The sequence below is a fragment of the Balaenoptera physalus genome, assembly GCF_965194825.1.
Source record: "Balaenoptera physalus genome assembly, chromosome: 2".
In the NCBI taxonomy this organism is placed as follows: Eukaryota; Metazoa; Chordata; class Mammalia; order Artiodactyla; family Balaenopteridae; genus Balaenoptera; species Balaenoptera physalus.
In genome coordinates, this window is record NC_138883.1 from 101,259,603 (window position 1) to 101,284,078 (window position 24,476).

Consider the following 24,476-nt stretch of genomic DNA (forward strand, 5'->3'; position numbering starts at 1 on the left):
CTGGGGTGCAGTTAAGGAAATGGCAGTAGCTGAGACTGGCTGAATTACAGGATACATAAAGGGAGTGGGAATGGTCCAGCTGATGAGATCCATGTGAAATAAGAGAACTTTTATTAGATTTTATTTTGCATAGAATTTTGGGAATAGGGAAAGTCACCCTCAGAGATGTGCTTTAGGGATAATAATCTAGCCATGTTGTATAAGATGACAGAAAAGTGGAGAGCAAGGATGGATAACTGCCTGAAACCTAGTGTCTTTGACAGCTGTTTGAATCTGTCATACGTTAACTTACCTCATCTGTTTTCATATTGTATCTTGTATCACCTCTGTGAATAATGAGTTGTCTGAGTTAAGGGCTGCTGCCCAGTGTAGTAACATTTAAGGATTTTAAAATCTGTCTTTCTTAAGCTTCTAACTGAAGACCTAACTCTGTCTATTGCCCCCACCAAATCTAGCATCCTGTTTACTTAAGAAATCCTTGCTTGTCCTAGCTTTCTGTATAGGTTTTTTGGGTATTTTTTTAAATAGATTTCAGTTATGTAATATGACATAAAAGTCCTAATCTTTTATCCTGTCTTCAAGAGATACTCCCCTACCCCACCCCACCCCCAATGCCTCCCTTAAGCTTTTTAGTTGTTCTTCTCTACACAGTGCTCATGGATTTGGAAAGTGTACCTTCCCTGAGTGGTCAATAAAACCCCTGATGCTTATTTCCCAGGCCACTAACGTGACTCATGTCTCCATAGTTAAGGAGGTGTGAACACTCTGACTTGTTATAAAAGATGGATACAGAAAACTTACTCAGATAATATTTTATAGGAGAGTTTCTCCACAGTGATAGGTTTTATTATATTTTTCCAACTAGATAATATGCCTGTGGGTTTGGGCTTAGTGATGCTCAAAAAAATCTAAGAATGTAGTTGGATAAAGCTCTTTCTGCACTTGCAATAATACCCAGTGCAGACAGAAGATGTAAGTGTTTTGAAGATAAAGATACTGGAAAGCATTTGACAAATTGAAAAGCAGGTTACTAGAGCAACCAAATAAGAGAAGAAAGAAATATTTAGTTATTCTTGATATACAGATGTCACAATCAGTCCAAAATTAAAGGAAGAAAAGAGACTTATATTGCAAGACTTCTAGAGAAATTAAATATGTGGTTTCTCTTATAGACAGTAAATATGAACACAGTCAGAAAGCACTGTCCCCCTTATTTTAATAATTTATATTACAATGAATACTTAAAAATTTTGATTAAAAATATAAAATATTTTTATCAAAAATTTTACTAAGTTCCCATACTATATTTTTCAATTGCATTTTCTAGTTTTAAAAACAAAACATATAGTGTTGTTTTCACAGATTTCCTTCCTCTGCTTTACTCTGCCCTTTCTGACAGTAAAGTCACATACACATCTTCACCAGATTTTACTTGATTCTGTGGTCCAGAAGATCAAAAGGAGTTTTATTTACAGCTTAAACTTAAAAATTTTGACAAAAATCAAGTAATTCAGTTTAGGAAAATGGAATTATGAACAGGCTATTGGGTTGTAAATTATAGTCTTTGCTCATGTTATTTTCTCTAAATATTTGAGATTTCTGAAATATCTTTTTTTAAATGAAAGTATGCTAAATGTAGTTATATATCCCTGAAAATGGTTTTGTGTGTATCAAGTTGGATTTTTTTTTTTGGCTGTGCTATGCAGTTTGCAAGATCTTACTTCACGGACCAGGGACTGAACCAGGGCCATGGCAGTGAAAGTGCTGAGTCCCAACCACTGGACCACCAGGGAATTCCCTGGATGTTTTTTTTTACATGAATTGATGTTTGTGATTTTTTAAAGCACAGTATGACAAAATTACATATACTGTAAGATATAAAATACATATAAACTAATGACAAATTTCATTCTCATAGTATGATAAATATAAGGGAGACAAGCCTTTCCCAAAGGGGTATGATCACTTTTCTGTATTTTCAGAATTTTTGCACTGTGCATATATTACTTTTTAATCAGAAACAGCAATAAAGCTTTTAAAAACTGATATTTATATGTAGCTTATTTACAAAGGTGTAACTGAATTTCCAAAGAGGCTACTGTAAGGTATAAAGAGATTAAAAAAAAATTTCATATGTTATTATTTTATATTTACTGACCTTCTTGGGTGAAGAACAAAATCCTTAAATGTATATGGTCTCTCCATTCTTGGATTTTCTGTCTAGAATAAAACAGTGGGTTTTCAAGATACATCTATAACACCAAAAATATATACTTTTCAAGAATATTCATTAACTATGACCTAAGGCATAATTGAAGTGAGGTGAGAAAAAAGTAGCTTCAGCTTATTAAACGGTAACAGCTGGTAATTTGACAGCACTTTCACTTTCCTGCACTGTAGGAATTGCACCTGGCATCACAATTCAGTATAAAACTAGCTGAGCAGGTGTGTCGTGAAGACAAAGGGAGGGTAAAAGTGGAAAAACAGTAGAGAATGGTTAGTATGCTTGCGCCCCAAAGAAATATGGAATATGTACAATGTCAGCAGGCTGGCGTGTTTAGATCATAGAGACAGTTCTAGGAGAACAAAAAAGTAAGCAGCTTGGAAAATAAGACTGGATTAAATTCATTATCAAAAGCTTGTAATGTCTAAAGACTACAGAGAGACAATAAACATCTGAAAAGACTGATAAAGAAGTATTACTTCTCTTTCTTATCAAGTTCAGCAGCCCTTTGTTTTTATTCTCCTTTACTTCTCTGCTGCACTTTGCATTGTTAACTACCCATTCAGTCTTGAAACTCTTAAATTCTCATGACATCACTTTACTTCGTTCTTTTCCGATTTCTCCTGGTCTGTCTTCTCTTTCTCCTCTGACAGACCCACACTGATGAACGTTCAATGTTTTAGACTTCAATGCTCTCATCCCTCTCGTTTGGACAGCCCATTCTTCTCAGAGATTCTGCGGTTACCTTAACAATGATAGCTCTCAATCCTTCCAGACCCTTTTCCCTACACAACTTATTTTTATATCTCTGTCAGCTGCCCACTTTAAGCTTTCATTTTTCTTGTTTACTACTCATATGCAATATGGCCAAAAATAAATTTATCATATCTCAAAAAAAAAAATGGCTTTCCTCCTATGTTTTCTACTTGAGATACCACCCTTATCTCGCAAGTTCAACTTGTATTATCTTTACTTTTTGCTTAATTTTATTTTTTTCAACTGGAGCTCCATGTTAAAAACCTGATCCAGTAATGTTATGTTATGAAATGTTTCCTGCATCTGTCTGTTTTCTTCTGTTGCTATATGCTTGGTCCAGGTTCACTTTCATGCCCATATTGTTGTAATTGATCTTAGTTTCTTTTTGTGAGACTAAGCTCTCCCCAGTCTAGTTATTCAGTAGAATATTTCCAAACTGATCTTCCTCAAACAATGCTTTCATGATATCAACCAACTTCAGTGGCTCTCTATTTCTTACTGGGGTTCATGTAAGAGAATTTTGAAAATAAAATGGAAAACTGAGATGAGTTTTCAGAAAATAATATGCTCAAGAAATAATAGCAGTATACACTTTACAAATCAAATATTTACATTTACTATATTGTGTATCTGTAAGTATTTATTAAAATAAAAAGAATAAACATAAAAAGTAAAATCATGGACATCTATACTAACCGGTAATGGATAAAGAGGAACATCCACTTGACCTAGGAAATCATCTCTTGTCTACAAAAGAAAGAAGAAAAAATGACATTAGTAATATGCTTGATCTTTTTGGAAAACTTTGATGAGCTATTGTCATCATTCACAAAAATACATCGAAGTTTTTTTTTGTTTGTTTAACCCTATGAAATATCAATGAAAAAATCAATGGAAAATAAAAGGTAATATGCTACAACTTCTGGTCATGGCAGAATAGAGTATATTAGATTGATCCTTCTGAAGATAATAACTATATACTCTGAAAATATATCAAAACAACTATTTGAAAGCACCACAGAGTCAGAAATTGGAAGGGAGTCAATCCTTGAAAGAATGAACTGTGCTAGGTAGGATTCCTGTTCATATGGCTTTTCACCTGGTAGTACTACACAGTTCATATGGTGGAATGATTGGAACTCAAAGAGAAATCTGAAATCTTACTCATTTGAGGAGTCCAAAGACTTACTCTGAAGTCAACAGTCTAACTGGAAAGTGAGGGGGACAACCCCTGAAAGGAAGACGCCACAAGAGTCCCTTCAAATCTACATATAAACTCTACCCAAATTCCTAGCTGATCCCTGAACTGCATATGTGAAAGGCAACAGCTAGAAGGCTGAAAGGACTCAGAATAGATTTCACAGTTGATGTTCACCTAAGGGGAGCTAGCATTTAGAGTTCAGCTAAGTTAATAACCTGCTAGAACAAAAATCAACACTCTTTAGGGAAAGATAACAAAACTCATTGTATCCATCATGTGTCACACATAATGTCCAATATACATTAAAAATTACTAAATATGCAAAGAAATAGAAAAATGTGACCCAGTAGCAAGAGAAAAGGTTATTAATAGAAACTGACCACAAGATAAGCCAGATCTTGGAATTAGCAGACAGGAAAATGAAAGTAGCTATTATAAACATGTTCAAGGACATAAAATGGAAAATAAGGTCATAATAAATGAATGGATGGGGAATCTCAGCAGTGAAATGGAAACTATAAAAGGGAATTAAATGTATATTTTGAAATATATATAGAACTGAAAAATAGAATATGTGAATTAAAGATCAGTGGATCCGCTTAACATATGATTGAAAATAACTAGAGAAAAGTTCTGTGAACCTGAAGATATATCAAAATAATTTATATAATATGAAAAATAAAGAGGACTTGTGGTAAAATATCAAGCAGTATAATATATGTGTAAGTGAAGTTCCAGAAAGATAGGAGGGGAAGGAAGAGAAAAGAGAAAGAGAGAGAGAGAAGAGAGAAAAATATTTAAAGAATAAAATCACCAGCTTCCCCAAATGTTAACATCTTACATAACCATAGCACAATTATCAAAACTAGGTGACATATTTTTAGAGGAAATATTAACACTTTTATTTATTCATTCTTTTATTCTTAAGCTTTTTTAATTGTTAAAAAAAAAAACCTATACACGTAACAGACAGTAAATATCTGTCACCCATAATCTTTATCAATTTAAAGTAAGCTTATGAAAACCTTGACCCTGCAATCATAGTTCCCGGAGGGCACTAGAGTTAACTGTTAAGTATTTTCTCTGAGATTTTTTTCCTGCATGCATCCACCCACAAACTTAAATTTTTTTTAATTGAGGTATAATTGACATACAACATTACATTAGTTTCAGATGTACAACATAATGATTCAATATTTGTATATACTGCAAAATAATCACCATAATAAAACTAGTTAACATTGGGCACCTTACATGGTTACAGAATTTTTGTTTCCTGTGATGAGAACTTTTAAGGTTTACTCTCTCAGCAACTTTCAAATATGTTATACAGTATTATTAGCTGTAGTCACCAGGCTGTAATTATGTCCTCATGACTTATTTATTTTAAAACTGTAAGTTTGTATCTTTTGACCCCCTTCACTCATTTACCCCACTCATCCCCTGCCTCTCTGACAACCACCAATCTGTTCTGTATGAGCTTGGTTTTTGTTTGTTTTGTTTTTAGATTCCACATATAAGTGACAGCATACATTATTTGTCTTTCTTTGAGTTATTTCACTTAGCATAATGCCCTCAAGGTCCATCCATGTTGTTGCAAATGGCAAGACTTCATTCTTGTTTTTATGGTTAATATTCCATTGTATGTGTGTGTATATATACATACACATCTATTGAGGGACACTTAGGTTGTTTCCACAGCTTGGCTATTGTAAATAATGCTGCAATGAACATGAGAGTGCATGTATCGTTTCAAGTTAGTGTTTTTGTTTTCTTTTGATAAATACCCCAAAAGTGGAATTGCTGGATCATATGGTAGTTCTATTTTTAATTTTTTGAGGAACCTCCATACTGTTTTCCATAGTGGCTGCACCAACTTAGATTCCTACCAATAGTGCATAAGGGCTCCTTTTCTCTACATCCTTGCCAGCACTTGTTACTGTCTTTTTGAAAATAGCCATTCTGACAGGTGTGAGATGATAGCTCATTGTGCTTTGGATTTGCATTTTCCATATTAGTCATAATGAACATCACTTCATGTGTCTGTTGGCCATCTGTATGTCTTCTTTGGAAAAATGTCTATTTATATCCTCTGTCCATTTTTTAACTGGATTGTTTGTTTTTTTGCTATTGAGTTGTATAAAAAACCAGGAATAACATTTAACTAATCTACGGACCTTACTCAAATTTCACCAACTGTCCTACTAATTTTGGTCCAGGGTTCATTTTAGGATCATACACTGCGTTTAATTGTCATGTCTCCTTAGTTTCTTTGAATCTGGAAAGTACCTCAGTCTCTTTGTCTTTCATAATATTGACATTTTAAAAGCATACTGGCTAGTTATAGGATATCCCTCAATTAGGCTTTGTGTATTATTTCTTTTTTTTTTTTTTAATTTATTTATTTATTTATATTTATTTTTAGCTGTGTTGGGTCTTCGTTTCTGTGCGAGGGCTTTCTCTAGCTGCGGCAAGTGGGGGCCACTCTTCATCACGGTGCGCAGGCCTCTCACCATCGTGGCCTCTCTTGTTGCGGGGCACAGGCTCCAGACGCACAGGCTCAGTAGTTGTGGCTCACGGGCCCAGTTACTCCGTGGCATGTGGGATCTTCCCAGACCAGGGCTCGAACCCGTGTCCTCTGCATTGGCAGGCGGATTCTCAACCACTGCGCCACCAGGGAAGCCCTGTGTATTATTTCTTCATGGCTGAATTTAGGTTATGCATTTTTTTGCAAGAATACTATAAAAGTGATGTTGGTGCGCTTCTCAATGCATCATATCAGCAGGTAATAAACCCTGAATCTTATACATTATGGACAGTTAAGGACCATTAAGTATTTGAGTAAAGTCTTTAACATGAGAAACAGAGACCTAATCCAAAAAAACAAACAGCAAGAAGGGAGTCAGATAAATAAGAATCAAGTCAGACTGCAGGAAAAATACTTGAGAAAAACTGTAATTAATATTCTCAGAGATAAGAGATAAACATCTATCAAACAGAATAGCAGGGTATAAAAAAAGCAATTAAAGAGCAAGAAAGAACTCTTGGGAATTAAAAATATAACTGAAATTAAAAGTTTAAGATAGAATTATAAAATAGAGTTAAAGAAATTTCTCAGAAAGTAGAACTAAAAGACAAAAGAAAAGACTGTAGGATTCCCAAAATAAAGAAATTACAGGATAAATTTTAAAAGTCAACATTTAAGCAGTAGGCATTCCAGAAAGAAAAACAACAAGGGAAGGAATTATCAAAGAAGCATTTTAAGAAACTTTCCCTAAACTCAAGAAAATGAATTTTGAGAGTGGAAGGCCTCACTGAGTTTTAGGTAAAATACTTGAAGAAAAGACCCACAGAAAGGCACAATACTGTGACATTTCGAAGCACCAGAGATAAAGAAATTCTAAGAGCTCTGAGAGATACAAAACAGATCATACCCCAAACTGAAAGACAAGAGAATAACGCTTTCAAAATTGTGAGAGAAAAATGTATCCTACATAGAATTCTAGACCCAGCCAAAATATCTTTTTCAATAATGAAGGCAGAATAAAGACATTGGTGTTCTTCTAAGGTAATGGAGGATATATTTCACCAAAATGAGGGAGGACAACATGGTAAGGGAAGATGCAGGGGATTCAAGACAGGAGAGAAGGAAAGAGGATTCCCTAGAATTATGGGGAAGGGAACTGTCAGAATGACAGTAGTGTAAGACCTACAAAACAACCAGTGCATACTGGAGCAGGAGGGTGGAGAGTTATAAGAGGGATGCTTCCACAAGAATAGGAATAATCATAGCCAACTAACAGGGTTTTGTGAGAATTAAATGAGATAATATACATAAAGTACATTGCATAATACCTAGCAAGTAATAAGTTTTCAATAAATGTTAGCTGTTATATTTGAAATGCTAGATTTTATAATGAAACCCCTGCTCCCTTTTCCCATGGACCAGTCTTTGGACAGGTCAAACAGGTACATACAATAAAAGGAGCATGGCTGGAGACTGAAGCCTAGCAAATTAGCTTAGTTTAGGGCCATAGTCCTATTCCAGAACATGAGCTGATGATAATTTTTTTTTTGAAATGGACAAGTTAGCTTTAATTATATCCTCAAGGCTATGCTGTGGCATGTTTATTTCTGTTTTCATGGCAAGTAGATGTTATACTCCATAAATTTGATCTTTAAGAAGATAAATAACAAAGTAAAATACAACAAAATACAGTTAAATCTCAATCAAGATGACAGAGGGATAAAATATTTCGGTTAACTGAATTATCTAATTAACTTAGGTTTAGACTTAACCAGATAGAGAAATAAAACACTTTTGAGTGGTTTAGTCTTACTGAATAGCCTTGCCCTCAGTAAACGGAATTCAGTGAACATCTATCTGTTTGATGATTCATGATTTTTCAGTGCTTCAAAAACATGGCTGTGGTCCATTATCACTAGAGCAACACAAGTAGAGAACAGGGTTTCTTAACTTGAGCGTTATTGACAATATAAGCCAGGTAATTGTTTTGTTGTGGGGCTGTCCATGCACTGAAGGATGTTTAGCAGCATCCTGGGCCTCTACCCATTAGATGCCAGCAGTACTCCTCCACCAGTTGTAACAACGAAAGATATCTCCTGGCATTGCCAAATGTCCCCTGGGTGGCAAAACTGTCCCTGGTTGAGAACCACTGCTAAAGAATGTAGAAAACAGAATGTGTCAACCAATGAGTAAAAGACACACCCCACTTTGAAAATAACAGCTTGACTCAGATATAATTCACATACTATACAATTCACCCACTTAAAGTGTACCATCAATTTTGGAACATTTTCAACACCCCCAAAAGAAAATCCATATCTATCAGCAGTCACTCCTCATTTCCCCCCTCTTTCCTTAGCCCTAGGCAACCACCAATCTACTTTATATCTCTATTGCTTTACTTATTCTGGACATTTCACATAAATGAAGTCATATAATATGTGGTCCTTTATGACCAGCTTCTTTCACTTATAAGAAACCTTTTCAAGGTTCATTCATGTTGTAGCAAGTATCAGTACTTTATCCCTTGTTTTTACTGCTGAATATTATGTTATATGGATATACCATATTATCTATCCATTTATCTGTTGATTGACATTTGGGTTGTTCCTGTTTTTTTAGCAATTATAAATAAGGCTGCTATAAACATTCGAGTACAAGTTTTTTTTTTTTAAACACTTTATACTTGATTTATTTATTTATGGCTGTGTTGGGTCTTCGTTTCTGTACGAGGGCTTCCTCTAGTTGTGGCAAGCAGGGGCCACTCTTCATCGCGGTGCACGGGCCTCTCACTATCGCGACCTCTCTTGTTGCGGAGCACAGGCTCCAGACGCGCAGGCTCAGTAACTGTGGCTCACGGGCCCAGCTGCTCCGTGGCATGTGGGATCTTCCCAGACCAGGGCTCGAACCCGTGTCCCTTGCATTGACAGGCAGATTCTCAACCACTGCGCCACCAGGGAAGCCAGAGTACAAGTTTTTGTACTGACACATGTTCTCATCTCTCTTGGGTATATACTTAGGAGTGGAATTTCTGGGTAATATGGTAACTCTGTTTAATCTTTTAAGGGACTGCAGACTTGCCAAAGCGGCTGCACCATTTTATATTCCCACCAGCACTGTAAGAGGGTTTTAGTTTCTCTATATCCTTGCCAACACTTATTATTACCTATCTTTTTTATATAGCCCTCCTAGTGGGTGTGAAGTGATATCTCATTATGGTTTTGTTTGCCTTTCCCTGAGGCAATGATACTGAGCATCTTTCCATGTGTTTATTGTGCTCCTTATTTCTTAAAACCTTTTAACTTACAAATCTTTCCTAGAGATTCAGTCTCTTTACAGAGGCAGTGCCTGGTCACTGTGGGGCAGAAAGGAAACATCTTATCCCATATTCCTTTTTCATTGATTGCACTGTGTGAACAAGAACATAGAGCAAAAATTCCACATACTGAAACTTCCCTTGTCTCAAGTAATTCTGGTATATAAAAATATATTTTAGAAAGTTCTTGCTACACATCTTCCTTCTTTAAAAGAAGTGATCTAAAATGAGTTTCTTAACGTCTACTTTAAATTAAACGATCCCAAAGAACTATATTTCTCATATTAGAAGAATGAACAAATTTTCCAACCTAAAAATCTATATGCATGGTCTGAGGTGATGGAGAATACAAAACCGGGAACTAACCTGGAAAGTCTGGGACATATGGTTACTGTAAATAGAGGACAATTAGAGGTTCTTTTTTCCATTTCCAAAAAAAAGTAATCGCTTAAAATTCATCCCTGTGAAGGCAAGTCAGTCTGTGATGTTCAATAATGTTTTCCTAGCCAACCGTTTATTCCAAACTCTGAACATCAAGCATTTCCTTGTAAGAATTAATTTCCTATATTTGAACTGCATACAGCTTCATAAAGCAAATTTGCATTTAGTAAAATATAAGTAATTTAAGAATGCCTGAAAATCTGACAAAGAATTTAGAACAGAAGGTGATTTTAAACACGACCGTTTAGAGCACAGTTTAGTCATTATATAGTACTTTTTCCAATATTCTAAAGATATGAATTTCTGTTTCTTAAATCAATTTTTAGAATATTAAAAGAGAAAAATCCAAATTGTTGTTTTTGCAAACTTCAATTAGAACTATACATGGCTCTAAGTTTAGCAGGACAAGCTGTTATTAACTTTGATAAGGCTGCATAGTGATTGAATGCTCTGCTTTAAAAGAACCCAATGTTGGACTTCCCTGGTGGCTCAGTGGTTAAGAATCCGCCTGCCAATACAGGGGCACGGGTTCGATCCCTGGTCCGGGAAGATCCCACATGCTGTGGAGCAACTAAGCCCATGCACCACAACTACTGAGCCTGCGCTCTAGAGCCCACGAGACACAACTCCTGAACCCGCGTGGCACAACTACTGTAGCCCGGGAGCCTAGAGCCTGTGCTCCTCAACAAGAGAAGCCACCGCAATGAGAAGCCCATGCACCGCAAGAAAGAGTAGCCCCCACTCACTGCAAGTAAAGAAAGCCCACGCGCAGCAACGAAGACCCAATGCAGCCAAAAATAAATAAATAAATAAATTTATAAAAAATAAATAAAATAAAAGAACCCAATGTTACAGAAAAATCAGAATTTTAAAAACAGGTATGTTAAAGTGTCATAGCTTTGAAGAATACTTGGCTTTAAAAAAAGTTTCTACTAAATCTGAGTTACAGATAATTTCCCAGGGTAAATCTACTGTATAGAGCAAAATATTAAAGGAAGAATCACTTCCTCATAACCAGAGCCAAACAACAGAGCCAAAGTTTTCTGCTGTAATATCCAACTTTTCATTTCAATCACGCATTCTAATCAGTAAAAATGAACTTTATACCTGGACATTAAATATAACATAGTTTCAGTTTTCAGACTTAGCTATCAGCACTTTTCTAATCAAGATGATTTTTCAAGGTAATTTTAAAACAATAGTAACACATACACAGGATACAAAATTAAAAGATAAAAGATTCCTAGGCTCCATCTATCTAACTCTATACTCTGTCCTCCCAAGAGACAATAGCTGTTATTTTTTTGTGTTTGGTGTGTCTGAAACCATTCAGAGTTTTCTTTGATACACTCTTATGCATCTTGCTTTTTTTCTTGTCAATATCTCTAGGACCTTGTCCAATATCGGTCCACAAAGAGATGCTTTACCTATTTGATGGGGATATAGTATATGCCATTGTATGGAATGCTGAAATTTAATTAGTTCAGATATTTAGGTTGTTTCTAATCTTTTGCCCATTACAAGCAATGCCTCAATGAATAAAGTTGTATTTATCATTTTGAGTATATACCCGATAATTTTTATTTTGTATAATAATAAATACTACACTAAACTAATCTGAACTAATCTGAAATGGAAGCAGATCTCAATGACTGACTGTATGTTACAGAAGGAAATAGTGTCTTGAGTAAGTCGAAAACCATATGTAAGTTTTCAAAGATAAGATCAAGATAAAAGATTCAAGATCAAGAAGTTTGCATTTAAATGAATATCTTGCTCAATAACTACTGTCTTCACACAGCTGCTTTCAAATTTTCTATGTGCAAATGTCATGATTCTTCTGTAGAGATCACTAATAGTCTAAGAAAAAATTAACTGGGGCAGGCAGTTAAAAAGAAACAATAAATTCATAGCTATAAAAAGTTCAAGCCATGATTGATTATATTATTCAAATTAAGTCAACAGAGCAAGAGATATTTCAGAGATCATAAAAGATAAGAGTTAAAATCTCTTAAGCTGAGACACCAAAAGTGAAATTATCTAAAAACCTCTTTGTATAAATAGGTAGAATTTAAACTCTCATTCTACTATTTATGTTAAGAGGATAAATGTTTTCTTGATTTAAACACATGAAAAGTAAATATTTTGACATAGAGGATATTAACACATGTGAATCTCTGAGAAAAATAAGCAGAACTTTTATGAATGGGCCCATTTATAGTATTTTTTTAAAAACAAGAAATCATATATTTCCTGCTTTCAAAATTTTATAAAAACTATTATTTTTAATGAACATCTTTCCTCTCAAAATCCATACTACATGGATTTACACCACATCCTAAATATTATAATTAAAAAGGATTATGAAAAGGACTCTAACTTCAGCTTAACTATTTTCTAACACATGCAAATCTTACTAAGTAAAACTGCTTTTTCCTTAGCTTTTTACAGAGCTTCTACCTTCCTACTTACATACTGACTCACTCTATACTGTGACCTGCTTATTTTACACATTTTTCTGGAAGTTCAAGATTTATTGATTCAATCTTTTTTAGTATGTTGCGGGGAAAATGGTGTTAGCTAAAAAAACAGTATACTCTGATCTATGCTATAAAATCACAGTGCTATGGAGACTGGATGTCTTTGCTTAAAGCAAACACTCACCACCCCAAACTCGTGATTTGCTCCGCTTGCCAGCCTGTCTGGTAGATTTAACTATAACACACAAACTGTACTTGTTCTTCCACAATAGCTTCATACTGCTTGAAAATTTCAGTACATGAATTCTGCAGCCTTTAGCAACTCTCACATTTTTAAAGGGATTTTAACCTAATAGATGGGGGTAGGAAGGGAGTCAGGAGAAATCACTGTCTAAATCAGTTTCACTTTGAATTCTCCTCCTCTGAATTTCAGTTTCTTTGGAGGGCTCTATTTTATAATCATCACAGACTTGTGAAAGCTGAAGATTTACCTTGACATGTTCCTCTATCTTTACATCCTTTAAAGTGTAGTTTGTAATTTATTGTGAGGATTTTCAAATAGAAAACATTTAAAAAATACGGTACAGAAGAGAAGGAATCTAAAGCAGGAGTAATGGGAATCAGGTTGTGTTATATCAAACATGAATAGGATTTTATAATGATTTTCAAAATTAAAACTTAATATATTCAACCTACTTTTATAAGCAATTTATATTGTACGTCCCTAAACTAGAGGACTATAGAAGGAGAGAAGAAAGTTTTGCATTTATTACAATTTTCCTCCCCCCTCAAAAAAAGTGAGAGGCTCATCAATTTTTCCCATTGTTTTGAATTTGCATTTCTAAACAAAGGAAAATAATAAGAGGACTAAATATATAAAGTTATAACTAGGAAATACCCACAGCTAGACAACTGATAAAAGGGATAAGGATCTTCTTTTCAGAGAGAAAATATATTCACTCTTGATTAAAAATAGACACAGAGATTCTCTCTTCTGAGCTCCAATAAATTATGATACTACTTTTTTCTTTCTAGGAATGTCTGCCAAACTACCAGGGAAAGAAAAAAGGGCAAACTTTTGAAAAGACGGAAGCTAATGTTCTCTGGAGAACTGTACCTGTAGTCTAAATGAGAAACTAACAGATGGCTGCCAGTGTTGAGAAAGATAGAGTGACTCTAATGCTAAGAAACCAAAGAGCCGTGTAAATCTCAGATATTTAATTTAAAAACAAGTTAAACGTGAGAAGGTGAACTAACATTATCACTTTAAAATGGATCAATGAAAGCCGTGGCAGCTGAGATGCTTCTGCTCCCAACCTGACCTAGAGTTTCGAAAGCTTCAGGTTGAGTTAGTCCATTCGAGTGGTTTCCAAACTTCAGTGTGTGTCAGAATCACCTGGAGGGCTTTTTAAAGCCAGATCACTGCCCTTCCCCACCACCCCCAGGTGATACTCAGGCAGCTGATCCAGTAGTCACACCTAGAGAACCACATCTCTATTCAGTTCAATTTCTGGAGAAAACTAGGATGAGTAAACAATGATTGATAACAGCTGAAGATGAATGAGCAGGGCATCTAAATTTATCTGTTTTTATTCTGACTATTTCCAAACAGATTTGATAATTTTAAGATAACACACAATGTAAATAGCACTTAAAGATAACACAGAACAGCATCCCTCTAAAAGAAGCAAAAGGAGTCAGGGGTCTATGTATTTGCATTTCTTTTCTGCTAAAATGTACAAATAAAAACATCTTTTCTAATTATGAGAATCCTCTTTCAAAATCTTTGAAGGCTTGCTATTACATAAATATCATTTCCCAAGTGTGTTCTGAGGAATAATGGATCTGCTGGATACTAAAATAGTTCAAAGGTGGTCACATAATTGGGAAGCATTTGGTTAAACAAAGTTCAAAAGTTTATTTCCTATAGGATTTTAGGAAATTTACTAGTATGCACTGTGGCATCCCAAGAAATATAGCATGTGGCATTATACAAATTTATTAGTCAATGGGATGGGCTTTATATGAGGTATCTTACAAACTGGTGAGGAACACGCTGAAAAACATTGGTCCAGGGACTTCCCTGGTGGTCCAGTGGTTAAGACTCTGCACTTCCACTGCAGGGGGCACGGGTTCAATCCCTAGTGGGGGAAGTTCCACATGCTGCAAGGTGAGGCCAAAAAAAAAAAAAAAATATATATATACGTATATATATATATATATATATATATATATATATATATACGTATATATATATACATATATATATATACGTATATATATATATATATATATATATATATATATATATGTGTGTATATATATATATCAGTCCAGAGGAAACAATATAAACTCCTTAGCATGGGATTCTAGGTCCTGTACTTTTTTTTTTAAATGAAGATCATTTATTATAAAACCACTGACACTTTCCTTAAAAGGTCGAGCTTGCGATCACTTGAATGTGACAGAATTAAGAACAGTTGCCCCCACATTCATCCTCATCCGCATCTTTCATGTCACAAACAAAACTGGATGGAGCCTTAGCCTCCTGACCTCCAGATTAGCGCTCCCTCAACTAACGCCATCCCCGTGCTGAGGTCAGCCACAAGCACTCATCTGAATTAGGAATTCCAGACCGGCCCCAGCCTTAGATCCTCTATTTTGTTTTTCCAATCTACCTTGCAGCCTTATCTACTGATGTTAATACAAGATTCTCAATAGAGTTTCATGCCTGTGCTGAACAAATCCAGTATTTTGCCCTCTCAAACTCCCTTCGACTTCCTGGAAAATTTCTCTCTCTGCTTGTATAAATCCTATCTCCTGATGAGGCCCAGTTCAATGCCATTAAAAAAAATTTTTTTTTTAAATTTTATATTAGAGTATAGTTGATTAACAATGTTGTGTTAGTTTCGGGTGTACAGTGGAGTGATTCAGTTATACATATACACGTATCTATTCTTTTTCAAATTCTTTTCCCATTTGGGTTACTACAGAATACTGAGCAGAGTTCTGTGCTGTACAGTAGGTCCTTGTTGGTTATATATTTTAAATATAGCAGTGTGTACATGTCAATTCCAAAAATCTTCTTGATAAGACTAAATTGCTAATCTCCTCTGTAATTCTACTCTGTATCTTTTAACATCTGTATTATAGCTCCCTTCTACTCCAATTAGACCATACATTCTGTGGTCAACAAATGTTAGCGATTGGCTTCTACAGCCAGGCTCTGTACTAAGCACGGAGAATGTTCCTGATGTCATGGAGTGTACAGTCCTGCATGGTTGACAAACATGCACATATAATTAAAGTATGCGTAAAAATTGGAAAGGAAAAGTACAGAATTCTATGGATGTGTCTATAGGAGAGGGATTAAGGAAAACTTTTATTCTTTGTTATATCCCAGTGTGCATTGCCTTTATAGGTATTTAATACTTAGAGATAAATTCTAAATTATTAGATAGTTCTAAAAATGGAAATGGGCCAGACTTACTAGAAAATTATATCATCTTTATGTCAATTAATTCCTCCTTTGTAAAAATTTAAAAACAAAAACAAAACTATTTAGACCCAAGGAAGTACTCTATGATGTGCAGAGAACTTACCAGGAAGAAAACAGTAATAGTTCTAGCATTATTAAACCAAATCAGCAATGTGACAGGAAATGTGACAATATCAAAGTAAGATAGTATCAGATTTCCCTTGCTTGTTCGGGAAATAGACTCAAGTCCTGCTTGCCCAGTTCAAGAGGGTCAGTATATTGAACAGTGTTGGAGAAGTAATCAAAAGGGTTACATGACCTGTTCCACTTCCAGCAATCTGACTGCCTTCTTCAACCTGGACTTGAACTTAACTACCAAGGTGATAACTTGGTAATGTCTGGGGTCTAGTCTGGTTTATTGATTCCCTGCCCATGTTTCTCACTGCTTTGACTATGACTTATGTTCCTGGATCATTTACTGACTCTTCTGCCCCAGGGACTGAACTGTGTTTTCTTCCAGTTGTGAGAGGTTGTCTTCCTTATGAAGAGGTGGTGCAACCTCTTCCCTGCACTTGTCCCCAGCCTTCCCCATCTGTTCCTGACCTTTATTCCCCTCTAGTGGCCAAGCTACTCTCCCATCCTTGGCATATGGAATCCACCACTTGGAATCTGCACAGCTGGTAAAGTCTGACAGACAGTATGTTAGGCTTGAATCTCTATTACTCAAGTCCCACAAGAGTACAACCATGATCTCCAATGGCTAGTACCTTCAAATTAAAGAAATACATCCACGAGAGGTGAAATCCACAACTTACGTAGACTTAGATTCAGATAAAACTACCCCACTTGGTAGTTTAAATATAATCTAAGAATGTTTAAACAATGTTTAGAAGGAAGGTTAAAATAATTCCTAAGTTTTGCCATATGGTGCAGGGCCTACAATGCCTTGCACATGGTTAAGAAGTCATTATTTAGCTCATTGTTAGGTTAACTGCTCCAGTTTCCAATTTAATCATCCTTAAAGGTAACTGAATCTGAAGTTTAAAAGCCACTGAACTTCATGTTAAATATTTTTCTTCAGTGTACTAAACACCAGCTAGTACTTAGTGAGTCTGGAGAACATTGTTGACAATTCAAAATTTATCAAAGTTTTCGGTCTACAGATTAGGTCTTTTTTTTTTAATAAGCTGCTTTATTATCTTTTTAATTATTTAATTAATTAATTAGGCTGCTCTGGGTCTTATTTGAGGCACATGGGATCTTCGTTGCCACGTGTGGGATCTTCTTTGCAGCATGCGAACTCTTAGTTGCAGCATGAGGGATCTAGTTCCCTGACCAGGGATCGAACCCCGGCCCCCTGCACTGGGAGCATGGAGTCTTAGCCACTTGACCACCAGGGAAGTCCCAGTCTACAGACTACTTCAATGAGGTGATCCTCCTGCAAACTCCCTTGATTCATGGGCAAACAGCCTTGAAGTTACAATCATTTCAACTCTCCTTAAGTTCAAACCATTATATACATATATATGTTATTTGACTGCCTTGCTAAGACTGGCCTACCAAAAGTTGGGAATGATGTCTTCCATTCTTTTGTATTTCACAACAAAATATATATTTTTTAAAAATTTATTTATTCATTTATTTATGGCTGTGTTGGGTCTTCGTTTCTGTGCGAGGGCTTTCTCTAGTTGTGGCAAGTGGGGGCCACTCTTCTTGGCGGTGCGCGGGCCTCTCACTATCGCGGCCTCTCTTGTTGCGGAGCACAGGCTCCAGATGCGCAGGCTCAGTAACTGTGGCTTACGGGCCCAGTTGCTCCGCGGCATGTGGGATCTTCCCAGACCAGGGCTCGAACCCGTGTCCCCCGCATTGGCAGGCAGATTCTCAACCACTGTGCCACCAGGGAAGCACCAACAAAATACATTGAAAAAGCAAAATCTGCTCGTTGGAGTTTCAATAGCATTTTCCCTAATCAACAACAAATAGTATTAAGCACAAACAATGCACAGTGCCTGGCAAATACTTTCAAAGATTTATTGTCAGTAAAATGAGCACATTTGGACAAGACCTGAAGGGACTGGTCAAAGAATACGTCTCAACAAAAACAAAATAATTAATTATCAAACGACTCCCAAAAAGGTTTTTCCTCTTCTTTTTCTTCTTCTTTTTTTGGGGGGTGGGGTGGTAAACCTTGGTACAAGACTACTTATAGAGTGATAGGATGAAATGTTTTCTCTAACAATTTTCACTTTTGGAAATGAATAATCCTTTCTAAGTATTCTTTTAAAATTCAGAAGTAGAAACTGATTATTCTTATAATTTGATACCTAATTATCTGATCAAGTGTAACTTTAGCTGATCTATAAATAGTTTTTAAAGTTTCTCCCAGAATTGAAAGCTCATATAATGTTTATTGAAGAATATAATGTACCAGTGAAAACGGGGAGCGGGGGAAGGATGTGGGTTACTGTTGTTTAAGAAAATAAGAACTCAATGGAATTCTTTAAAACCAAATCTTTTGGGACTTCCCTGGTGGCACAGTGATTAAAAATCTGCCTGCCAATGCAGGGGACATGGGTTCAAGCCTTAGTCTGGGAAGATCCCACATGCCATGGAGCAACTAAGCCCGTGAGCTACAAATACTGAGCCTGCGCTCTAGAGCCCGTGAGCCACAACTACTGAGCCCGTGTGCTACAACCACTGAAGCCCATGCACCTAGAGCCTGTGCTCCGCAACAAGAGAAGCCACTGCAATGAGAAGCCCGAGCGCCGCAATGAAGAGTAGCCCCTGCTCGCTGCAACTACAGAAAGCCCACATGCAGCAACGAAGACCCAGTGCAGCCAAATATAAATAAATAAATAAATAAATTTATAAAAAACAAACAAACAAACAAAAACAACCAAATCTTTCTTGCTTAAACAGCAGGCAGGTACCAGCGCAGAAAAATAAGGCCACTGGGATGTGGTTCTACTCTACCCAAATCAGCTACCAAGCACTGTAGCTTTAGTCGCCTTCCTCAATACACTGGAGCATTCTCAAAGTTATAGGGGTATCAATGGCTTGTTGCTCAAAATGTAATGTTCTAGAGGGACCCTGTCCAACAGAATTTTCTGCAATAAGAGAAATATTCTATATCTATGCTGTCTAATGCAGTAGTCATTGATTACATGTGGGTATTGAATACTTGAAATGTGTCTAGTGCAAATGAGGTTCAGAATTTTAAATCTGATTTCATTTAAATTAATTTGAATATCACTAGCCATATGTAGTTACTGTATTGAACAGTGAAGTTCTAGAAAAATTTTCAGTAAAACAGTACTTTCTGGTTTTATGACTGATTTTTAGTTCTTGCTCTGGGATTCATAAGTATGCCCAGAGTTGACTGATTCCCCCACCATACTGTATTTGGAATTAGGACTCTTTTTTTTTTTTTTAAATTAGGTTGGCTCATCATACCTAAGGAAAGGTTGAGTTAAGCTTTTTAAGTACGCTCCTGAGAAAGAAGTCACCCTAAGAAAAGGAGAAACTGCAGCCCAGTGGGATGCAGTAGTACCCTGAAGTGACAATGCCTGAAAATACAGTAGCAATGATGACAGGACTAGCAAGCATTTGTTTAAGACTGCATGGGAGCCATCTCTTGGGAACTCCAGCCATACTGAAGAATACTTCATAGCTGCCTGGGAACTTTTCTGAGCAGAAGAGAATGGGTAAGTCATTGAAACTTGGGTTATAAACATTATTTTGTCTCCACTGGTACCCTCTGTCTGATGAAGCTTGGGAAGACTCAGGTTATATGTATTGAATAAAGAGATATGACTGGCTTCCATCAGTATAATGTATTTCAGCAGTTTTATCACCTGTCTGATAAAATTTTAAAATGACAATCCAGGTTGATATCCAAATTAATTTCAGAAAGTTAACAGTAATCCTAAGAGTCAAATACATACTTTTTTTAAGAGAAAGGGAAGAATAGCTATAAGACGGACACCAGATGGACAAAACTGAATTGCTTATATGAATTATATAAAAAAAAATTATATAAAATTCAGTTTTAATGAATTTCCTAAAGAGAGTAACAAGATAAATGTGAAATTACTTAGCTTTTACCTTATCGATAACTGCCAACCAACTATTTTAATATAAAGATAAATGGGAATCCTGCAGCCTGTGGAACAAAAACCACATTCAAAGAAAGATAGACAAGATGAAAAGGCAGAGAACTATGTACCAGATGAAGAAACAAGATAAAACCCCAGAAAAACAACTAAATGAAGTGGAGATAGGAAACCTTCCAGAAAAAGAATTCAGAATAATGATAGTGAAGATGATCCAGGACCTCGGAAAAAGAATGGAGGCAAAGATCGAGAAGATGCAAGAAATGTTTACCAAAGATCTAGAAGAATTAAAGAACAAACAAACAGAGACGAACAACACGATAACTGAAATGAATAATACACTAGACGGAATCAATAGCAGAATAACTGAGGCAGAAGAATGGATAAGGGACCTGGAAGACAGAATGGTGGAATTCACTGCTGCGGAACAGAATAAAGAAAAAAGAATGAAAAGAAATGAAGACAGCCTAAGAGACCTCTGGGACAACATTAAATGCAACAACACTCGCATTATAGGGGTCCCAGAAGGAGAAGAGAGAGAGAAAGGACCTGAGAAAATATTTGAAGAGATTATAGTCGAAAACTTCCCTAGCATGGGAAAGGAAATAGCCACCCAAGTCCAGGAAGTGCAGAGAGTCCCATACAGGATAAATCAAAGGAGAAACATGCCGAGACAAATAGTAATCAAATTGGCAAAAATTAAAGACAAAGAAAAATTATTGAAAGCAACAAGGGAAAAACGACAAATAACAAACAAGGGAACTCCCATAAGATTAACAGCTGCTTTCTCAGCAGATACTCTACAAGCCAGAAGGGAGTGGCATGATATACTTAAAGTGATGAAAGGGAAGAAACTACAACCAAGATTACTCTACCTGGCAAGGATCTCATTCAGATTCGATGGAGAAATCAAAAGCCTTACAGACAAGCAAGAGCTAAGAGAATTCACGACCACCAAACCAGCTCTACAACAAATGCTAAAGGACCTTCTCTAAGTGGGAAACACAAGAGAAGAAAAGGACCTAAAAAAACAAACCCAAAACAATTAAGAAAATGGTAACAGGAACATACATATCGATAATGACCTTAAATGTGAATGGATTAAATGCTCCAACCAAAAGACACAGGCTTGCTGAATGGATACAAAAACAAGACCCATCTATATGCTGTCTACAAGAGACCCACTTCAGACCTAGGGACACATTCACACTGAAAGTGAGGGGATGGAAAAAGATATTCCATGCAAATGGAAACCAAAAGAAAGCTGGAGTAGACTTTAAAATAAAGAATGTTACAAGAGACAAGGCAGGACACTACATAATGAGCAAGTGATCAATCTAAGAAGAAGATATAACAATTATAAATATATATGCACCCAACATAGGAGCACCTCAATACATAAGGCAACTGCTAACAGCTGTAAAAGAGGAAATCAACAGTAACAAAATAATAGTGGGGGACTTTAACACCTCACTTACACCAATGGACAGATCGTCCAAACAGAAAATTAATAAAGAAACAGAAGCTTTAAATGACACAATAGACCAGATAGATTTCATTGATATTTATAGGACATTCCATCCAAAAACAGCAGATTACACTTTCTTCTCAAGTGCGCACGGAACATTCTCCAGGATAGATCACATCTTGGGTCACAAATCAAACCTCAGTAAATTCAAGATAATTGAAATCATATCAAGCATCCTTTCTGACTGCAACGCTAGGAGATTAGAAATCAATTACATGGGAAAAAACGTAAAAAACACAAACACATGGAGACTAAACAATGCTCTACTAAATAACCAAGAGATCACTGAAGAAATTAAAGAGGAAATAAAAAAATACATAGAGACAAATGATAATGAAAACATGACGATCCAAAACCTATAGTACGCAGCAAAAGGAGTTCTAAGAGGGAAGTTTATAGCTATACAAGCCTACCTCAAGAAAAAAGAAACGTCTCAAATAAACAATCTAACCTTACACCTAAAGGAACTAGAGAAAGAAGAACAAACAAAACCCAAAATTTGCAGAAGGAAACAAATCATAAAGAGCAGAGCAGAAATAAATGAAATAGAAACAAAGAAACCAATAGCAAAGATCAATAAAACTAAAAGTTGGTTCTTTAAGAAGATAAACAAAACTGATAAACCATTAGCCAGACTCATCAAGAAAAAGAGAGGACTCAAGTCAATAATATCAGAAATGAAAAAGGAGAAGTTACAACAGACACCGCAGAAATACAAAGCATCCTAAGAGACTACTACAAGCAACTCTATGCCAATAAAATGGACAACCTGGAAGAAATGGACAAATTCTTAGAAAGGTATAACCTTCCAAGACTGAATGAAGAAGAAACAGAAAATATGAACAGACCAATCACAAGTAATGAAATTGAAACTGTCATTAAAAATCTTCCAACAAAAAAAGTCCAGGACCAGATGGCTTCACAAGTGAATTCTTTCAAACATTTAGAGAAGAGCTAACACCCATCCTTCTCAAACTCTTCCAAAAAATTGAAGAGGAAGGAACACTCCCAAACCCATTCTATGAGGCCACCATCACCCTGATACCAAAACCAGACAAAGATACAACAAAAAAAGAAAATTACAGACCAATATCACTGATGAATATAGATGCAAAAATCCTGAACAAAATACTAGCAAACAGAATCCAAAAACACATTAAAAGGATCATACACCACGATCAAGTGGGATTTATCCCAGGGATGCAAGGATTCTTCAATATACACAAACCAATCAATGTGATACACCATATTAACAAATTGAAGAATAAAAACCATATGATCATCTCAATAGATGCAGACAAAGCTTTTGACAAAATACAACATCCATTTATGATAAAAACTCTCCAGAAAGTGGGCATAGGGGGAACCTACCTCAACATAACAAAGGCCATATACAACAAACCCCCAAAAACATCATTCTCAATGGTGAAAAACTGAAAGCATTTCCTCTAAGATCAGGAACGAGACAAGGATGTCCACTCTCACCACTATTATTCAACATAGTTTTGGAAGTCCTAGCCACAGCAATCAGAAAAGAAAAAGAAATAAAAGAAATAGAAATTGGAAAGGAAGAAGTAAAAGTGTCACTGTTTGCAGATGACATGATACTATACATAGAGAATCCTAAAAATGCCACTAGAAAACTACTAGAGGTAATCAATGAATTTGGTAAAGTTGCAGGATACAAAATTAATGCACAGAAATCTCTTGCATTCCTATACACTAATGATGAAAAATCTGAAAGAGAAATTATGGAAACACTCCCATTTACCATTGCAACAAAAAGAATAAAATACCTAGGAATAAACCTACCTAGGGAGACAAAAGACCTGTATGCAGAAAACTATAAGACACTGATGAAAGAAATTAAAGATGATACCAACAGATGGAGAGATACATCATGTTCTTGGATTGGAAGAATCAATACTGTGAAAATGACTATACTACCCAAAGCAATCTACAAATTCAAGGCAATCCCTATCAAATTATGAATGGCATTTTTTATGGAACTAGAACAAATCATCTTAAAATGTGTATGGAGACACAAAAGACCCCGAATAGCCAAAGCAATCTTGAGGGAGAAAAACGGAGCTGGAGGAATCAGACTCCCGGACTTCAGACTATACTACAAAGCTACAGTAATGAAGACAATATGGCACTGGCACAAAAACAGAAACATAGATCAATGGAACAAGATAGAAAGCCCAGAGATAAACCCACGCACCTATGGTCAACTAATCTATGACATAGGAGGCAAAGGTACACAGTGGAGAAAAGACAGTCTCTTCAATAAGTGGTGCTGGGAAAACTGGACAGCTACATGTAAAGGAATGAAATTAGAACACTCCCAAACACCATACACAAAAATAAACTCAAAATGGATTCGAGATCTAAATGTAAGACCAGACACTAT

At 35.9% G+C, this 24,476-nt stretch overlaps 1 protein-coding gene across 2 annotated transcripts in view; it reads right to left on the bottom strand.

Annotated features, from left to right (window-relative positions):
* NEDD4 (NEDD4 E3 ubiquitin protein ligase) overlaps positions 1–24,476 on the bottom strand; it is a 147,567-nt gene that overhangs the window by 46,798 nt on the left and 76,293 nt on the right. For both annotated transcript variants that reach the window (XM_082444960.1, XM_082444959.1), the window contains 2 exons: positions 3,677–3,727; positions 2,159–2,220 (listed from right to left, as the gene is read on the bottom strand). In XM_082444960.1, the coding sequence (XP_082301086.1) occupies positions 2,159–2,220; positions 3,677–3,727 (113 nt within the window). The remainder of the gene's footprint in view (positions 1–2,158; positions 2,221–3,676; positions 3,728–24,476) is intronic.